General features: G+C 37.2%; 2 protein-coding genes and 1 non-coding gene across 7 annotated transcripts; 2 read left to right on the top strand and 1 right to left on the bottom strand.

Annotated features, from left to right (window-relative positions):
• Window positions 1-18: 18 nt before the first annotated feature.
• LOC101735880 (uncharacterized) lies at window positions 19-6,641 on the top strand. 2 transcript variants are annotated; one of them, XM_012691278.4, is made up of 3 exons: window positions 19-335; window positions 3,165-3,424; window positions 4,528-6,641. In XM_012691278.4, exons 2-3 carry the CDS (start codon window positions 3,230-3,232, stop codon window positions 4,768-4,770), a joined length of 438 nt encoding a protein of 145 aa, XP_012546732.1. In that variant the 5' UTR covers window positions 19-335; window positions 3,165-3,229; the 3' UTR covers window positions 4,771-6,641. The 2 variants fall into 2 exon arrangements, with proteins under 2 accessions (XP_012546732.1, XP_037876608.1); XM_038020680.2 differs by having other exon boundaries at window positions 56-335; window positions 3,155-3,424.
• A 1,631-nt stretch (window positions 6,642-8,272) lies between these two features.
• On the bottom strand, window positions 8,273-17,965 carry LOC101735747 (general transcription factor IIH subunit 3). 4 transcript variants are annotated; one of them, XM_004927192.5, is made up of 9 exons: window positions 17,474-17,965; window positions 16,841-17,021; window positions 16,158-16,256; window positions 15,129-15,225; window positions 13,952-14,068; window positions 12,397-12,525; window positions 10,729-10,864; window positions 9,400-9,436; window positions 8,273-8,840 (listed from the first exon to the last, which is right to left on the bottom strand). In XM_004927192.5, the coding sequence occupies exons 1-9, from the start codon at window positions 17,487-17,489 to the stop codon at window positions 8,780-8,782; spliced, it is 873 nt and encodes a 290-aa protein (XP_004927249.1). In that variant the 5' UTR covers window positions 17,490-17,965; the 3' UTR covers window positions 8,273-8,779. The 4 variants fall into 4 exon arrangements, with proteins under 4 accessions (XP_004927249.1, XP_062532309.1, XP_062532307.1 ...); XM_062676325.1 differs by lacking the exon at window positions 12,397-12,525 and having other exon boundaries at window positions 17,474-17,654; XM_062676323.1 differs by lacking the exons at window positions 8,273-8,840; window positions 9,400-9,436 and having other exon boundaries at window positions 10,407-10,864; window positions 17,474-17,654.
• Window positions 15,958-16,076, top strand: LOC119630650 (5S ribosomal RNA). The gene has a single exon (XR_005246374.1). It is a non-coding gene; the product is annotated as a 5S ribosomal RNA (ribosomal RNA).
• Window positions 17,966-18,675: the final 710 nt, after the last annotated feature.

Raw genomic sequence — 18,675 nt, 5'->3', positions numbered from 1 at the left:
TTATCAATAGATTATATGTATCGTATATAATGTATCTTATCTACAGATGAAATTACTGTAAAATGTGTTTAGTCGGTGCATTGTGTTTCAAATGGTTCAAACGTCGTTCGATTGAATTATAAACATTCTTATCGGCCGTTTTCTGAGCATTGTGTTCGGATTTCTAGTGTTTGCGTTAAAGTCAATTAAGTTATGTATTCGTGTTAAGAGTGCTGGATATAAAATTCATTTAACATTGGCATTAATTAATTTCAAAGTATATAATAGTTAATACATAATAGTAATGGTTTCTGTTGTTGCATGACTCGTCTATCACAACCAAATTATGAGACACGGTAATGAATTACTGTTTACGTTTTAAAATTTTAAAGAATGAATTATTGTTTTACCATAACATAGTTAAGATGCAAGAGATAAATTTGTAATGTTAATTTATCAATGAAGTAATAGTTTTTTACTGGTGGTAGGAGTCCTTGTGAGTCCAAACGGCTAGGTACCACCACCCTGCCTATTTCTGCCGTGAAGCATTGATGCGTTTCGGTTTGAAAGGTGGGGCAGTTGTTGTACTATAAAAATGGAGACCTTAGAACTAATGTTTCAAGCCGGGGCGGCGTTTAGGTTGTAAATGTCTATGGGCTCTGGTAACTACTTAACACCACCCATTTAAGCAATAGAAAAGTTCAGTTTTTGCAAAAAGTTCTGCTACCAATCTAGAATATCCTTTTGCAAGTATATATGTACATATGTACATATTGATACACGAGTAGTCTATCGTCCATCCGATGAAATGTAGGTAATTACCGTTGCTTAGGTACATTGACAACGCCATGGGCATTAGCCAAAAACAAAAAATGGCGCCTTGCTTCGATTGTACTAGCGCTCTACGAATTCAAGCTCTGTCTCATTTGAATGTCCGGGATCAACCGATGAAGGAGGTTTAATTCGAGCTCAACATGCTATTCTACTGTAAGGTTCCCGCCGAATTAAGCCTTTTTTCGTGTATGGCACCTAACCTCATACATGGTCTCTAGGGTACACGGGAGGTATGTGGGACTTGACAGTCTGCAGAAATTGGGTGTAGACTGCAGTGGCAAGGACGGGCGGACCGCAAGGATGGTTTTGGGCCCTATCCACCATATAACTGTCCTTGTACTCTCTTTTCCGACGTCCGATCTCCGCCCAGGGTCAGAACGCGGTCAGAGTATGGGGTTCCCCCGTTAAACACTACAACCAGACTTGCGACGTCACCCCTAGGACGTCCGATCGACGTATCATCGAGGCGATAGTCGACGACTCTACATTGCCCGTCTTGATATGGCAGCCAGTCAGGCCACCATAGACGGTGCCGCTAAAGTCCCGGAATACCTCGCTGGACCGAAACTAGCTGGCCGGGTTGGAACGCATTGCACCACCAACCGGTTGCTCTGTAGGAGTTCCATAGAACTGTTATTGCATAGCGGGCCGCCCGGCCTTACCCCGCAAGGTCACCCCGTAACTTTCACTGTGGGGGAGGTCACCTCCTACAGGGGCTGGAAAAGGGCTTTCACCCGGATCGGTGCGGAGAGGGATGTCCTCTCACTCTTTCGTTCCGCCTCCAGCGAGATGGTGGATTCGCTGAAGTCGGGCATAGGTTTCGACTGGCTCGGCCGCGACGAATCGGTGCACAGAAGGATGAACTCTCCCTCTTTCATTCCGCCACCTCCTTCTGCGAGATGGCGGATTCGCTGAAGTCGGGCATCGCCTTCCAGCAATCGTTGCTGTCGAGAATCGTAGCCACGACCGTTGGCAGCGACAAGTCCGGTCCTATTTGTGAGACGAAGACACGGCATTGACCTAACCACGCGGTGCAGTGCGTTCAGCCGTGTCCTTGTCGCAGCCACACTGGTGGCACACCATCGTCGATTCCCTTCGGGCGACGCGGTGCGGGTATCGACCGAAACATTAAGGCCGATCAGCATTTGCTTCAACCTGAAGGTGAGACGCCTTCCTTGTATAGTGCCATGGACCGCACCACGCTCACGTCAAAGCGGCGCACCATCGTGTCAGGCCCTCGACGTTTGACAAGAGCTGCCTCAAAAAGCCAACCGTCCTCATCAGTCGGGGGCCTAGCTTTCCGGAGGCCGAGGTACCGTAACTCGGAAACCCTGACCCCGACTCGGACTCCTCCGGTCACCAAGTGGGCTCCAGTCATGTGAAAAGGTATGACTGTGATTTCTCCAGCACCACCTCGAATCTTAATCTTGGGATCTTATCGAGGATCTGGCGAATTCGGTCTACCACAAAAAACTAGTGCGCTCTGCTTCTAGATAAAACTAGAGCACTCTGTTTCAGGGTTTTATCAACAAGACATGAAATGTTATTTCCCGTATAATCACTACCTGCAATAAATACTAACGATTTGCAATTTGAAACGTAGCTACATCGAAATATGATAACTATTATACTTTTATGAAAAGATATAAAAACTACCTTTTCAGGACGTATCTTGCTTTGATAATAAAAAAAAAAGAATAGTGTAATCAGTAACTAACCGTAGGAAATTGTTGATATGAACTGATACGACATATAAATTATGTTTATATGACCTTGCTTTGTTACTGCCTAGACAGTTAGTTACGTGGTCGCTCGACATGGCTTGTCTTACATTTCAAGCCAGAACGGCGATCAGTTCATGTCCACTTCCTCCACTTCTTGCCGGCAGCGTTTCATAAAGCGTCATTTTGTTAAGTTTTTATTTATTTATTGCTTAGATGGGTGGACGAGTTCACAGCCCACCTGGTGTTAAGTGGTTACTGGAGCTCATAGACATCTACAACTTAAATGCGCCACCCATCTTGAGATACAAGTTCTAAGATCTCAGTATAGTTACAAAGGCTGCCCTACCCTTCAGATCGAAACGGGTTACTGCTTCACGGCAGAAATAGGCAGGGCGGTGGTACCTACCCGCGCGGACCAGTAAGAACCACCAGTAGGAAAGTCCCACATTACTTTCTTTTTATTTTGTATAAACTTACATGTCTAAATTTCTCTTTTTTTTCCTCTGTTCACTTTCTACCTATATGTGACTTTAATGGTTATTGTTTGAGAGTTTTTGGAGTTGACAATATTTTTTTGTCGTTTTAAATTTGAATATATACATAATTAATTTTTATAGTAATTTCCAGATGTGATCTTAACTAAATAAATGATGCTTCTAAAGTCTGCAACGAGTACCGTGAGAAAATAAAAAATGGCAAAATTTCTCAAATCGTTCTTTACGCCGAGCGAAAAGCGGAAACACTCTAAGCACGACGGTGAAACGGAAGACGGCAAAACTGATTTCCCGCCATTAGATGAAAGGCGAAAACTGTCTATATCCAGATCTGGACGATTAAAGCAAGCAAACAGAAAGCGGCATTCACTATCTTTGGATCTGTACGGTGAAGTGAGTGTTACTTAAATATTTATATGAAGTAGATTATTTTATTACAAAGCAAGATAATGCTTTGGAAATTGAACAGATAATGACAGGCCGAAATACTAGAATATACTAGTTTTTTTATTTTTATTGCTTAGGTGGGTGGACGAGCTCACAGCCCACCTGATGTTAAGTGGTCACTGGAGCCCATAGACATCTACAACGTAAATGCGCCAACCACCTTGAGATATAAGTTCTAAGGTCTCAGTATAGTTACAACGGCTGCCCCGCCCTTCAAACCGAAACGCATTACTGCTTCACGGCAGAAATAGGCGGGGTGGTGGTACCTGCCCGTGCCGACTCACAAGAGTACCACCAGTAATTACGCAAATTATAATGTTTTCGGGTTTGATTTTTATTACACGATGTTATTCCTTCACCGTGGAAGTCAATCGTGAATATTTGTTAAGTACGTATTTCATTATCAGAATATAAATAGTTTGATTGAATGTATTGGGTATAGATATTTGTTTAAATAATATAACAAGGTACTGTAATGTAATAAGGTACGGAGTTTTTTGTTTTATTGATCCTGTAACGAGAACTGTATCTTATCTGATGATGATTTTTAATGATAAAATTTATCTGTCACGATCGACCTGCTAGCTCAATGTATTTAATTTTTTTTTTTTTAAGAGATTTTATGACCTGGTAACTAAGGCCTTTAAGTCATGTCTTATTTTACTTTATATTCTTAATTTTATGAAAAATGATAATATGGAGTGAAATGAAATGAAGATGATTAATTTGAGACATTAATCAACTGGGATGAAATTTAATGAAATGAGATGATATGGGATGAAATATAATCGCAGTAAAATGGTGGTCATTTACTGAGATTTTTTCAGTGGACTTTTTGGAGGAACCCGAGAAGTTACGTCCAGCAGCTTTGTTTCATTTTCCCACATTTGTGTACTTTCACAGATATTAAACAGTTAATAAACCACCGTTATTACACATTTAAACCTGAAGAAACACTAAATAGACAAAATAAAACAAATCACACAACTGCACTCCTCGCGTTCCCGCCAAAAAGTCCCAATGTATTTAAGCTGCATGTTCTCCCACAGAGTAACCAATGCATCGAGAAACCGAAGTCTAGAGAGTATCACGTGCAGATCGCTTCGTCAGATTTAATCACTGACAAGAATCAGAGACGGAAAAGTGCAGATAGTAACAACTACATTCACACTAAAACAGAACGTTTTCATAAAACGAAAACTCAAGATAACAAGCAGAGTAATGTTAACGACGCGGGAGTATGTCCTGAAACAGAAATTGACAGCGCTTTTGAAATAATTGACAGACCATAAGACTTTGGAATATGGTTTTAATAAGTACCTATACCAAATTTTTTTTTCTTTCTTTAGATGAATGTATGAGCTCACAGCCCACCTGGTGTTACCGGACCCCATAGACATCTACAACGTAAGTGCGCCACCCACCTCGAGATATAAGTTCTAAGGTCTCAGTATAGTTACAACGGCCTTTGAACCGAAACGCATTACTGCTTCACGGCCGAAATAGGCGGGGTGGTGGTACCTACCCGTGCGGACTTCGAAGAGGTCCTACTCTCAGTGATAAATTGCGAGTTAATCCGACGTTTTGAAGGGGGTCAAAATAATGTTCAAATATTCCGTTACATACTAACATACATACGTCTGAAGCTTTTTTTTTTTATTGCTTAGATGGGTGGACGAGCTCACAGTCCACCTGGTGTTAAGTGGTTACTGGAGCCCATAGACACCTACAACGTAAATGCGCCACCCACCTTGAGATATAAGTTCTAAGGTCTTGGTATAGCTAATAAAAGCGTATTAAAATTCGCATACTTAGGTTTAATAATGTATGTAAGAGAAAACGGAAAATTAAGGTTCAATGGTGATATATTTTGAGAACGCAATGGTAGAAATCACTGCCCTGCCTAATTTTACTTCGAACCATCTGCATTGTGTTCTTCTTTGACGGGTGGGATAAATGTTTTTCCTGTGTAATGGAGTCGATAGAGTTTTTTTTTTGTTATTAATTTAATCTCATTTACAAATATTTTTCGTATCAATATAATAAACAATGTTGCAAAAAAGATCAATTCCTGTACAATAATTTTATATCACTGATATCTTGAAAGATTATTTGCTTACTATAAATAGATTAATTTTTATTTCCTTTTCTTTGTAGGTACGTAGTTAATAGTAGCTACGTTCTAAAAACATTAAATATTTTATTAATAATTGAACATTAAAACTTGTTACCAAGAAAGCAATCATTCGGAGCGTTTTATTTATGTTATTAGCCCTTGGCCCTTAGAACGCGAACCGTCGATAGATCGATTCTCTAATAATGTGTTTGATTGTAATGAACGTCTTTTAGTGCGCGCACGAATAACAGTTATAATAAATTAATAAAATTTATAAATAAACATTCGAAGTTATTTTGCTGTGAATTTAGCATTGATGCTTTGATTTTAGCAATTTCTGCCAAATAGGTGAAATTAAGCTCGGCACTAAAAAGGTTCATAATAAAATGATACTTAAGTTAAGCTCTATATTTATATCTAATACTTGATTGTACATGATAATTTAGTACTATTATAATATAACCAGTTAAATCAATGCAATAGTCAACGGAGCAAACAGAAATATGAATATTTTGGTATAAAAAACGTCTATGTATAGACGTCTAGGTCTATGAAGTAGGTATGTAGTTAAAAGATGCAGATAATAGATACAGACGCATTCTCAACAAAAATTAGATATATTGATCGTAAGAGTGCTTTAATTCAAATGTAAAAGTTCGTTAATTCTGATTTGTTAAAATAAAATTGTCGTTACTAACTAATAAAGTTTTACTGGCCTTGATTGTATAATAATTTCAGAGCAAATAAATTTTTCAATGGTAAGCTTGTTGTAAAACATAAAATAATCTTTTTTTTTTCATATTTTTGTTGTATTACATAATATGAAATCATGATAGTAATACTGTAAATAGAAATAAAACAGTAATATAAATTGTAATATATTTATAGTAAATTTTTATATTTTTTAGTATTTGTGTTTAAATAAAGACTGATTGATTGGCACTTTCTTTTCACTACAATTGTCATATACGCAAGAACATTACCTAAGTAACTAAAATTCTGTTTGTAACAAGGCGAAAAAAATAAAAATATTACTTAACATTACAAGTTGTATCTTTTTAATTTCAGATATTATACTGTGATGTCAATGTTTTTATCGACGCCTATCGCTAAACACGTCACTCCTGCCATATTTTATCGGCTACTTCATGTTTTCTTAGTAATGACTTTTTTTTATCATTTATCTGTATCCACATATAGATAGATTTGATATTGTATTAATTAGCTTGGCGGGTGCTTTCATTCAGATACGATCGCATCAACGTTTATTTTTTATTAACAAGTTCCGTTATTGTCAAAAGAAAACAAACATTTTGGTCAGTGTTAAAGTTACTAATAAATGAATCTTAAAGGAATTCAATATGAAGAATCGTCTACAGTAGACTTAAAATGGTCTCTAGCCCATACAGCGCCCATTATTGCCGTAGCGCCCTCTAGTGAGCGCGCGGGCAAAATGGAATAGATACAAATGTAACGGGTTCATTGAAAGTGGTCACCAAGTTTCTCGCCGGATCTTCTCAGTGGGTCGCGTTCCCGATCCGGTGGGGTAGATTCTACGAAGCACTGCTCTTGCTAGGGCCAGTGTTAGAAACTCGAGCAAACTAGATCGGTTACGCTGGCATAGCCTCTCAACGCTACCAGCTTAGGTAGGAAAAAAATTATAAATTGAAAGTGGCAAAGCCAGCTGAATAGACTAATTACTAATGAATCGTATTGCTTAATTTTCCTTTCAATAAATTACTGATGCTTCTATATGTATAGGTATAGATAAATAGATTTCTTCTAGAAATATCTGTGATTTGTTGAAAGGAAAATTTAGGAATACGGTTCAATATTAATTTCCTTAGATTAAATAGGTCTCCGTGGTCTAAACGATAAGACGCCCGGTGCACTGGTATCGAGCGATACGACTATACCGGCGTTCGAATCCCACAAACAGCTACAATTTATTCTAATGAATTATGTACTTGTACTTAGCGCGCGTTTTCACTTCCGACTTCTACGATGGAGCAAGTAGGCAGCGGCTTAGGTCTGCCTCTGGCATTGCTGAAGTCCATGGGCGACGGAAACCACTCACCATCAGGTGGGCCGTATGCTCATCTGTCTACAAGGGCAATAAAAAAAAAGTGATACTTCCATTTCTTTTGTAGGCTACTTGCCCACTGAGTTTCTCGCCGGATCTTCTCAGTGGGTCGCGTTTCCGATCCGGTGGTAGATTCTGCGAAGCGCTGCTCTTGCTAGGGCCAGTGCTAGCAGCACTCCGGTTTGAGCCCCGTGAGCTCATCTACACACGTTGGGGTGAAGCTGAAATAGCCTCTCAAGTCTATCAGCATAGGTAGGGGAAAAAAAAAGTAGGCTACTTTCAAGTTTCATCTATGGACTTTGGTCAACGCTTGGTATCGAGTGGGGCTGCGAGATAGTTTGCCAGTCACCAATTGTTTATTCGCACTTTGTTAACAGTTAATATTGCATTGATTTTCGAAAGTTATAACGACATTTTGGGAGCTTTAACGACAAGGCCCGCAGGCCTTTCCAGTTTCACCAGGATATTTGGGCAATGCTTAGCCAGGAGAGGTGGGATTTGCTAACAGACAGAGAACGTTATTGGTCGGAGCATATATGCCTATATATCTTATATATATGTATGCTTATATATACGCAGGGAAATAAAAGAATCATTATCAGTCGTTGGTTTTATTATGTTTTTTACATGATACATTAATGGTTTACATGTAAATTGAGTAATCGCAATGTGGGAGTGCGCCAACAGTAACAAGCCTGCTTTTTTAATAGTTTTGATGTGATAACGTCTTATAAATATATTAACACCGGCTGCACGCACGAAAAAGTGTCACGTTCCGCCTGAGCGTGCAAGCGAGAACGCGGAACAAGCGATAGAGAGGCACAATTGACTCAAGCGCTGGCTCGTGACACATTTATTTGAACACACAGTTCGAATAGTTCTGCTACTGCTCATGGTCCACCTGACTTTAAGACATCGACATGGACCTCAGGATTGCTTAGCGGCAGAAAGAGGTTGAATTGTAGTATCTCCTCGTGCGGACTTTACAATATGCCGTATCACCAGTAAATACTTAATTTTTATAATATTGCCGGTTCATTTTCACAGTATGGACACATTAGTATTAAGGGCTCACGAATATTAAGAGCAGGTAAAAGTCAATTTAAACTTTCATTTTCTTCTTCTTGGGTTTGATAGGTGGTCCTCCTATTTTGAAGACGGTGCTGTAAAAAAAAAATTATTCGTATATAAACAGATTGCGCAATGTAAGGCATAGCTTTCTTCGAACGATATGTCGCGTAAGATAATGAGTAATTCCGTTGGTTCGATTTATCCGCATATCAGAGTCGGACTTTTTTGGAGATACGTTTTTTATTCAAGGCTGGACGTGCTAATCAAAGAAAATTGTTTTTGTATATTTCCTAGTCATAGGTTCGCACAGGTGAACCTTCTCAAAGACGATACGATAATGACGGACTGCGGCAATATCGGAACCGATGTAATTCCTTATGGTTAATGTGTAGGGTTGCCAATTAAAAAAAAACTGACAGTAAAGCTAACCGTGTCCCGGAAACGGAAGGCGTTCTTAAAATATTTAACAGAATTTTAAAATAAGAACCAGTAGGTACTTAATTTTCGAAATTCTCGCCAAAAGCTTAAAAACTTTCAGACGTGTGCCAGATAGGAGTGACAAACGCTACTTGGATTAACTAAGCTATAAGTTAATTTTATATTTAAAAAATACATATATATAAAAAAAACCCATTAAAAACGTATACTCACTGACACGTTGTACATATCGGGCTGAATTTGCAGAAAACTGAAAACATAACATAATTACAAATATTATTATGTAAAGGATTTTAGTTTTAATTAGTTCAGAGTCCTATGCCATGAGTATATGATCGGTAGTAAGAACGGATAAGAGGGTAGACAGATTTTTCTGCCTCTAACATCCAACCCGTAATATTCAGTCAGCCCGGGATCATGGCATTCATTTATGTGTTCGATGATTAGTGGATTATATTGCGCCTCTTGAGGGTCGCAGCTGGCTGGTCGAGGGTCATAGGGTCGTGGGTTCGATTCCCACATCGGACAAACATTTTGATGAGCAGGCTCTTCGATCAACAATAGTGTTGATCGAAGAGCAGGTTTATTTGCTCTTTGTTTGGGTGTTCATTATCTATATATATATATATATTTCAACGTAGGCATATAAGTACGTTTATTAGCCTCTGGTACCCAGCACACAGAGGATCTTAAATTGGGGCAGTGTGACTGTGCGTTATTTGTTTCCAGTTATTATTATTGAGCGATTTTAAACTACCGTCAACTGAAGCCATGGCCTCGTGACCTGAGAGTTTTTTTCCCTACCTAAGCTGATAACCTTGAGAGGCTATTTCAGCGTAACCTTAACTAGTAGTAGGTGAGCTCACGGGGCTCAAACCGGAGTGATGCTAACACTGACCCTAGCAAGAGCAGTGCTTCACAGAATCTACCACCGGATTGGAAACGCGACCCAATGGAAGATCCGGCGAGAAACTGCGGGCTGTGTCTATGGGTTAATTCGCTTGTCGAGCCCTTCGTCGCAAGCGACTGGTTCGACGAGGACGGTGACCGGCGCTTGTGGTACCTAAAAGCACCGTTAATGGATCGGGAGGATCCGTGATGACGTGTTTTGGGCGACGTCGACTGTTTACCATTCGGTCTACAGCAGCGGTCGGGGAACCGGGGTAAATTACCCCAAATGGGGTAAAATGAAATTGTGGGGGGTAAAAATGAAACTTTTGTGAGTAAAAAGTATATATTGAAGTGAAACTTCTTTAGAATCGTTGTGATTTCAAACTAGATGAAACGAAATGAAAAAATAATATATTTTTTCAAAATTATTATAGGTCTATAATATGAAAGATGCCAAAAAGAAGAGATTTCTTTATTTTTTGTTCTTCGTCATGGGGCAACATCAACTTACACAAAAATATTTTTGGGTAATAATTATAAAGTTCTCCGACTACTGGTCTACAGGATCGGGTATGTAGTTTCCAGCGGCCACGACAAGAGGGTTCTCATGTCGTGCCGCCTTTTCAAAGTGCCTGAGAGTAGTAAACTCACCACTCAAGCAAACCGAGCAGACGTAGCCGATGGTGAGCAGTTCCCTGTGGCAGAAGCAGGCAGCGCGGTAGTCCACGCGGCCCCGCCCCGGCAGTACCAGTTTACTTCTCTCATTGGCTTCCGGCAGGAAAACCCACTGGAACAGCATTGTACTTAACACCTTACCGGTGGTAGGACCTCTTGTGAGTCCGCACGGGTAGGTAGGTGAAGTCGTCGTGGCCTAACGGATAAGACCTGCGTTGCATTCGTGTTGAGCGATGCGCCGGTGTTCGAATCTCAGGTGGGTTCAAATTTTTCTAATGAAATACGTACTCAACAAATGTTCACGATTGACTTCCACGGTGAAGGAATAACATCGTGTAAAAAATAAAAACCCCCAAAATTATAATTTATGTAATTATTGGTGGTAGGACCTCTTGTGAGGCCGCAAAGGTAGGTACCACCAACCCGCCTATTTCTGCCGCGAAGCAGTAATGCGTTTCGGTTCGAAGGGTGGGGCAGCCGTTGTAACTATACTGAGACTTTAGAACTCATATCTCAAGGTCGGTGACGACATTTGCTTTGTAGATGTCTATGGACTCCGGTACCCACCTAACACCAGGTGGGCTGTGAGTTCGTCCACCTATCTAAGCAATAAAAATAAAAGGAAGAGTGAGTAGGAGCAGCACACTAGAGCTCTTTAGAAAAGTTTGACGGCGAAAACGATTTCCGATTTATCGTTTTATTATATATAAAATAAAACCATATCTTCGGTGGATACGGTCGAATTTCGTTCAACAAATAAAAATTCGATTAACATTCTATCTATATATATATATATACAATACCGTCTTTACAATAAGGGCACACGGGGCCCGTGCCCAGGGCCCCCATTCTCAGGGGGCCCCGAAGGACCGACAATTTCTCTCACACATTTATTCTCAAAACATTTTTGTTGGGCACATTACACTTTTTTCACAAATCAGTAATCTTATCAGAATGTATTTATAAGGCATATATTACGCCATTATATCGATGACTGCGCCTATTTCAACTGTACTAATTAATAATATTTCCGAACGCATCCTACCTAATTTACTGAGTACACCATCTAGCGATCAAGATAACGATTTCCGTTATCGTGATCGTAAAACCAAAAAACCAGCAGCATTCTAATATCATTAATGACACATTATATCATACCGTATTTGATTACCTATAATAAATGGTCATACTCAATAAAAAAATGTTATTATAATTCGCTTTTTTTACTTTCCAAAAGGGCCTCAAATTCTTGTGCGCTCAAGGGCCCCAGCCTGATTTAAGACGTCCCTGTATATATATATGATAGAACAAAATGCGAATGAAGGCGTACACGCGATAACAATATCTGATCGTATATCGATTGAGTGCACATTCGTATGTCCGCGGGTTGTAGTATTACCGATCGACCAGTAAGTACTGCAGCCTTAAGAGTACATAATAATAATATAATTATTTTATAATGATATTTAATGAAACTATGTTTTTAGTTATTAGTGAATATGGTCGAATTTCCTTCGACAAGCGTAATAATAAATAAAAATTCGACAAATTGCGAACGAATTCGTACACGCGATAACAATCTCTGATCGTATATCGATTGAGTGCACATTCGTATGTCCAGAGGCTATATCAATATCGACAGACCAGTAAGTACTGCAGCAAGCCCTCCAAGCTCGGTATCTTCAGGTACAGGCCGCCCGTGATGTCGCAACCCTGTTGCAGCAGACTCAAGTGTTTGTCCACAGAGCACACGTCGATCAGGACTTGCTCCTTCTGGAAGTGTCAATCTTAGTGGTTTAAGAAATTTAAGAGCTGAACTGGTAAGTTTGTACTTTAGAACCGCCAGTCGTTGGGGCAGATTTCGTCCAAACTACTTAGAACCGCTGAGGCCATCTATAGTACTGTTACGCCGGTAAGAGTAACGCCATCTATTGCCGAATAGTCGAATAAATATCGAAGGATCTAGTAGCATCTAGAACGCTCGAGAAGTATATAATCGAATCTTTTAGTTGTACTTTGGTGAAATTTTATTTATCCCGAACCCCAGCGCGTAACTGTACGTTTCTTCTGGAATGCTCTAGAATGAATGAATGCTTTGGAATGAAGTCCTCTAGACGGTGTATCTTGAACGTTAAGACATGTCCTTCACGAATCGAGTCTTGTGGAGTTATATATACCTGAGTATAGGCTCAGAAGTAGACAGCGACTTGGTCGTATGACCTTGGCATTGCTGACGCTGATGAGCGATGATAACCACTCACCATTAGAAGAGCCGTAAGCTCGTCTGCCCTCGTTCCGTGGTGGTTATACGGCGACCAAGTTTTAAAGAAGTTATCGGTCAAAATTTTTAAAGCACTTTAAAAAAAACGATGCGCGTGCAACTTGGTGCACGTGAATGAAGTGAAACTTCTTTTTCGATGTGTAGTATTGTGGTCTTCTTAATTTTTCATCCTTAGATCAGATTGCTCTTGTAATACGGAATATTATATAAGAGATGCGACATCTTCAACATTTATATTACATACATATATGTTAAATTATAGATAGAAAAATAAATATATGTATATATTTTTTAAATACTTCATTAAAATATTGGACGCTACTCGTTGCTAACGCTCGCGCTGGCCTGTAACAGGTATACTACGCGCATGCGCTCGAGTGCCGCGCATTCACTCTCGTTCTGTCTCTTTCTTCCACGGTAGCGTTAAATGTTTAACGCAACCTTGTTGGAAGTCGCATTAGAAGTTTCACTTCAACAACAGGTATGTTAGTAGATATTTTGTAGGTGACCTGTCACTTTTTGGCGAGAACGCGAGGAGTGAAGTTGTGTGATTTGTTTTATTTTGTCTATTTAGTGTTTCTTCAGGTTAAATTGTGTAATAACGGTGGTTTATTAACTGTTTAATATCTGTGAAAGTGCACAAATGTCAAAAAAGCCGCTGGACGTAACTTCTCGGGATCCTTCAAAAATATCAGTAAATGACCACCATTTTACTGAGATTATATTTCATCCTATATCATCTCATTTCATTTAATTTCATCCCAGTTGATTAATGTCTCAAATGAATCATCTTTATTTCATTTAATTACACTCCATATTATCATTTTTCATAAATTAAGAATATAAATTAAAATAAGACATGACTTAAAGGTGTTAGTTACCAGGTCACAAAATCCCTTTTAAAAAAAAGTAGCCGACCTGTGCGGTGAAGAACACGTTCATGTAGTTGATGTACTGCGCAGCGGTGTCGGCGCTGCCCGTGACCACGAGGATACGGCTGCTAGTCCTTAAACCCGGAATGGCACTACGTCGAGACTGAAATTAATATACACTAGTGATCCCCCAGTAGTCGAAATTTGACTATAATTAATTGAAATTATAAGTTTGAACATTATTATGGTTCTATTGTCAATTCAGATTTCGCCAAGAATAATATTAAAGACAAACAATAGTGATGTATTCACTATTTGACCACAGACTTTAAATAATAACAAAAGTTTGACACGATAGGTAGCGGCTTGGCTGTTCCCCTGGCATTGCTGAAGTCCATGGGCGACGGTAACCACTCACCATCAGGTGGGCCGTACGCTCGTCTTCCTACTAGGGCAATAAAAGAATAAGCAAAGAGTATATACATAGTGTCCTAGTAAGAATGGATAATCCTGAAACACCCCATAGTAAAGGTATTGGGACTCAAAATAAAAATAAAAAGAATAATGTTTCTTAGATAGTACCCAAATTAAAAAAAAATAAAAATACCAAATTTCATGAATAAAATTTAAGTTCAGATTAACTTTTAGAAAAAAATACACTAGCTACTCATACGATTTTGTACATATTCCTTAGTACAGTCCATGTAGAATATTAAAACACCAAAAAGCCTATGGATTTCATTTATTTGTAGCTGTTGTATAATCTAGAAATTAGATATTTTTTAAATATGTAATTTGAGTACTACCTGAGAATTTTCTTTATTTTTTTTTGTGTCCCCAATAGCTCTACTGTGAGGTGTTTCAGGATTATGCATTCTTTCTGGGATACACTGTATATGTGCGTTGTGTCAAATACATGGTAATGTGTGTAATGTTTTTTTTTTATTGATTTAATGTATTTTTTATGCATAATTTAAAAAAAATATTAACATTCTGCATTTCTTCTCTATATTCTCTTTAAGTGTGGAAAATTGTAACCACAAATAATAATTCAAATTTAGTTATAAAATTAATTCCTTTATTACCTTAGCTTTTCAACTCCGAACATCGATGCATGAGATTTGCGAGTGTTTCCAGATCAGAGACTGTAGGCATTATGTTTTGGATATCTATTGCCTAACTGTCTGCCTGTCTTTGTTAAACTGTCAGAAATGATTACTTACTCTGGCAATAAAACAGAGTCCCAGTGCCAAAGCGCCGGCCAGCAATGATTCTCCGGGTTTCTCTTCTTGTGGTTGACTTTTGATTAAATTGACTAATCTGAAATTTGAATCATAGGCCAATAAGAATAAAGTCTCATGTAGTATTTTCTCCGATTTTCGCCAGCCGAAGACACCAAACACTATTTTTAAGGTTTAATTTAACCTTTATATTTTTGTTTGTGCTTAGACTCAGAGGTCTGCGTCTAAGTAAATCGTAAGGTATTCATAATACGGGAAAAAAAAAAAAAATTATAGAAGCGAGATTTAAAAGTAAAAAAATAGTTATATTAATGTCTTAATTTGTTTGTGAATTAAGAGGAAAAGTCAATAAATTTCAATAATTCAAATATTGATAAATTTGAACAGCGTGTTTTGAATATATTTTTGTCTCATTAATGCCTCATTAACGGAGTGTTTTTCTTGGTACCTTTTGAAAGACTAGAGGAATTTTTAAATAAATAAATGAAAAAGTTTCGATGTACCAATGTTCAGAAACAGAGGGCAATTTTCTACTTGTGTTTTCTATAGTGATCAACTTATGAAGAAAAATAAAATTAGGCACTGTACATACTGCGATACATTAAATATAAAAGTATAAAACGGAAAGAACGAAAATTTGACTATCATTTACATGTGATTTAACTCGCGTTTAATAGAAATTTAAATTATTTGCCTTGGGAATCACTTTTTTTTTCTTATTGTAGGTATAGTCTTTTTCTGTATTATAGATATGAGTTTTAAACGTAATTGTAGTGAATTTAAAGATAACTTTTATTTCATAAACTATATTGCCAACGTCCATACCACGTTGAATACACCGGTTCTCGTCCGATCACCGAAGTCAAGCAACGTCGGGCGTGGTCAGTACTTGGATGGGTGACCGCCTGGGAACACCACGTGATGTTGGCTTTTTGATTTTTTATCTTATATGGAAGTATCTTCAGAGTAAAAAAACAAAAATAAGAAAAATAGTTTCATTTACAAATTTACCTCATTTTGATGGTCTTCTCAACTAATGTAAATAATTCATACTGTCCATCTATTTGTCTTACATCGAGAGGTTTACCAGGACTTGGATACAGGTATTCACTGAAATAAGTGTTAAGTCTCATTTAATTTTGTTTAATATAATTGTATTTAATTGATTTTAGAGGCCCATAGATTAAAATGTTATTCGTATTTGGCTCTTTGTCAATTGAGAGACACTATAAATAAAATCAGAAATTGAATGTTATTTGAATATGTCAATAGCGTGAAATTAATTCGACAATATTTTTTTAGTTTTAGAATATGAGACTATATTCACTTTGACATTAGATTTCAGGATATATATCGTTCACATTCTGATTGTGTGGGCTCTCATAACCTTTTAACATTAGGTAGGTTGTGCAATGTTCTGACCTATCAAGTATATTAAAAATTACTACTATTTTTAGGAAAATTCAATAAAAGGGGGAGGTTAACAATTTTTTTTTTTTGGTGTGTGTTACTTAAAGAAATTTCTAAGCGAACCAATTCAGATGTTTTTGACTCAGTGTTTTTGACTTATCCTGAGTAATGTATATATTCCGTTGACATCAATTACATCGGCAACATTTGAATTTTATTTTATTGAAGTTAGTATTCTTTTGTTTTTCTTTAAAATTATGTTATTTTGAAATTACATTGATTACCTTTTATGAAAATGACAGCCTATTACTGCAAGTTCATTACTAGCTTTCTGCATTAAATGGGAGTTACTAAATGCTACTACAGCATCCAAGACGTTTGTGAGCATTTTGGGGTCCTCTATTATGTATCTTTGATTGGGATTGGTGTCCACTATTACCACAAGGAGACTGCTGTCGGAGGGCACTGAAAAATAAAATTTCTGTAAGTAATTTTAATTCATATCGAAGTTAGCTATTCCAGTTGAGAGATATAGAGATTTTGGTTTAAACATCATACTTTGCCAACCTAAAAACATTGCAAATAGTTCTTTTTATATTTTTTGTTTACCAGTTTATCCTATAGGTTGCCCATGCAGTTACTTTTTTTAATGAACATTAAAGTAATAGTTGTTGTAAATAGTAGCTAAGGAGGGATTAAAGATCGGTTTAAAGTATTTGAAAATAATGGTAGTAAGTGCATTCAAGTTTTGTTTATTTATTAACAGTAAGATCTTGAGACTTGTACGATAAGACCTCCAGTCATTGTGATGCACCATGAAAACGTTTGTCAAGTTTTAGCGAGTAATTATATTTATTTATTTAGTAGATCTTAAAAACTATTGTTTTGTTAGTAAGGTTATGTTTACTATAACTTACCATCGTCGTCTGCCATTGCTAATGATTAAGTCACATGAAGTGAGTACTTTAATTCAAATAGTAATTAAAAGAGCACAATCGATGTTCTAAAAATATCCTGTAAAATATTTAATACCATTTCACCGATTTGTTATTTCTGTGTGACATATTTCGTAATTTGACATTTTGTTGTTCATACATATAGGCAAAGAAAACATAGTCATAAGGCCAAAAGTACTTGCTTTTTTTTGAAATCTGTAATTGATGTTCTGGGAGAACCTCTCATTCACGAAATCGTTTGATCATTGTATTTAGTGTATACACCCAACATTTAATTGATTTTTTTCCTTGTAATATTGTCTTTAATAATAGGTCAAATTATAAGACATTCACACTTCTTGACACATATTCTACGAATAAATAACACATATTGTAACATTAACAGACAAACGCAACAATATTTTTTTGTGCGTAACGCTTTGCAATGTAAAGTTTATTAAGAAGGGAAAGAAGAAGAGATTAATACAAAAAGTATGTAACTGATGCTTAAAAACAGTACACTGTACAAACAAAATACCGTTAAGGATAAATAAATACCGTTAAATTGTTGTGTATGATAGAGTATGTAAGAAATATTAAACAATTCATGTTGTTTTAATTTTTAAGTGCACTGTGAAAATATTAAAGCCATATAAAGTTATTCTTGAAATTCTAGTATATTTTATAATTAGTTAATGTTATAATTTACATGAATGAATAATACAGCTATTTTAGATAAAGACTATGATTGCTTGAATGAAAATGTGTTTTATAGTTATTTTAGTAGGTATCTTTATTGGGGAACTTCCAAGCCTTGTAGCTAAGTGATTGTTACAGACCATAGATATCACACCTTGAATGACGCCATCCACCATAAAGTAAAAATAGAACACAATACTGCTTTATGGTTGGAAATAACCATGGCAGAATCTTTTCTTGACTATCAATACGTTCTATTCCCAGTCATCCAACATAAAAAGTATAGAAATTTAAAAGAGTAGTGGTGTTTTCGCATACTTTAAAGGTCAGCTAATGCAGTCTTCTATCTCAATTAATCTTGCCCTATTAGCATCTTTAATAAACTTTCTTTTCTGTTTGATTGGTGTAAGTGTTAAGCTCATTTAAAAATATAAAAAATGTACTCAAACTCGCCCGAAAACAATATCCAAGAGTCAAATCAAACT

The sequence above is a fragment of the Bombyx mori genome, chromosome 26 (genome assembly GCF_030269925.1).
Source record: "Bombyx mori chromosome 26, ASM3026992v2".
Classification (NCBI taxonomy): domain Eukaryota; kingdom Metazoa; phylum Arthropoda; class Insecta; order Lepidoptera; family Bombycidae; genus Bombyx; species Bombyx mori.
This window is presented reverse-complemented; position numbering and strand designations above follow the sequence as displayed.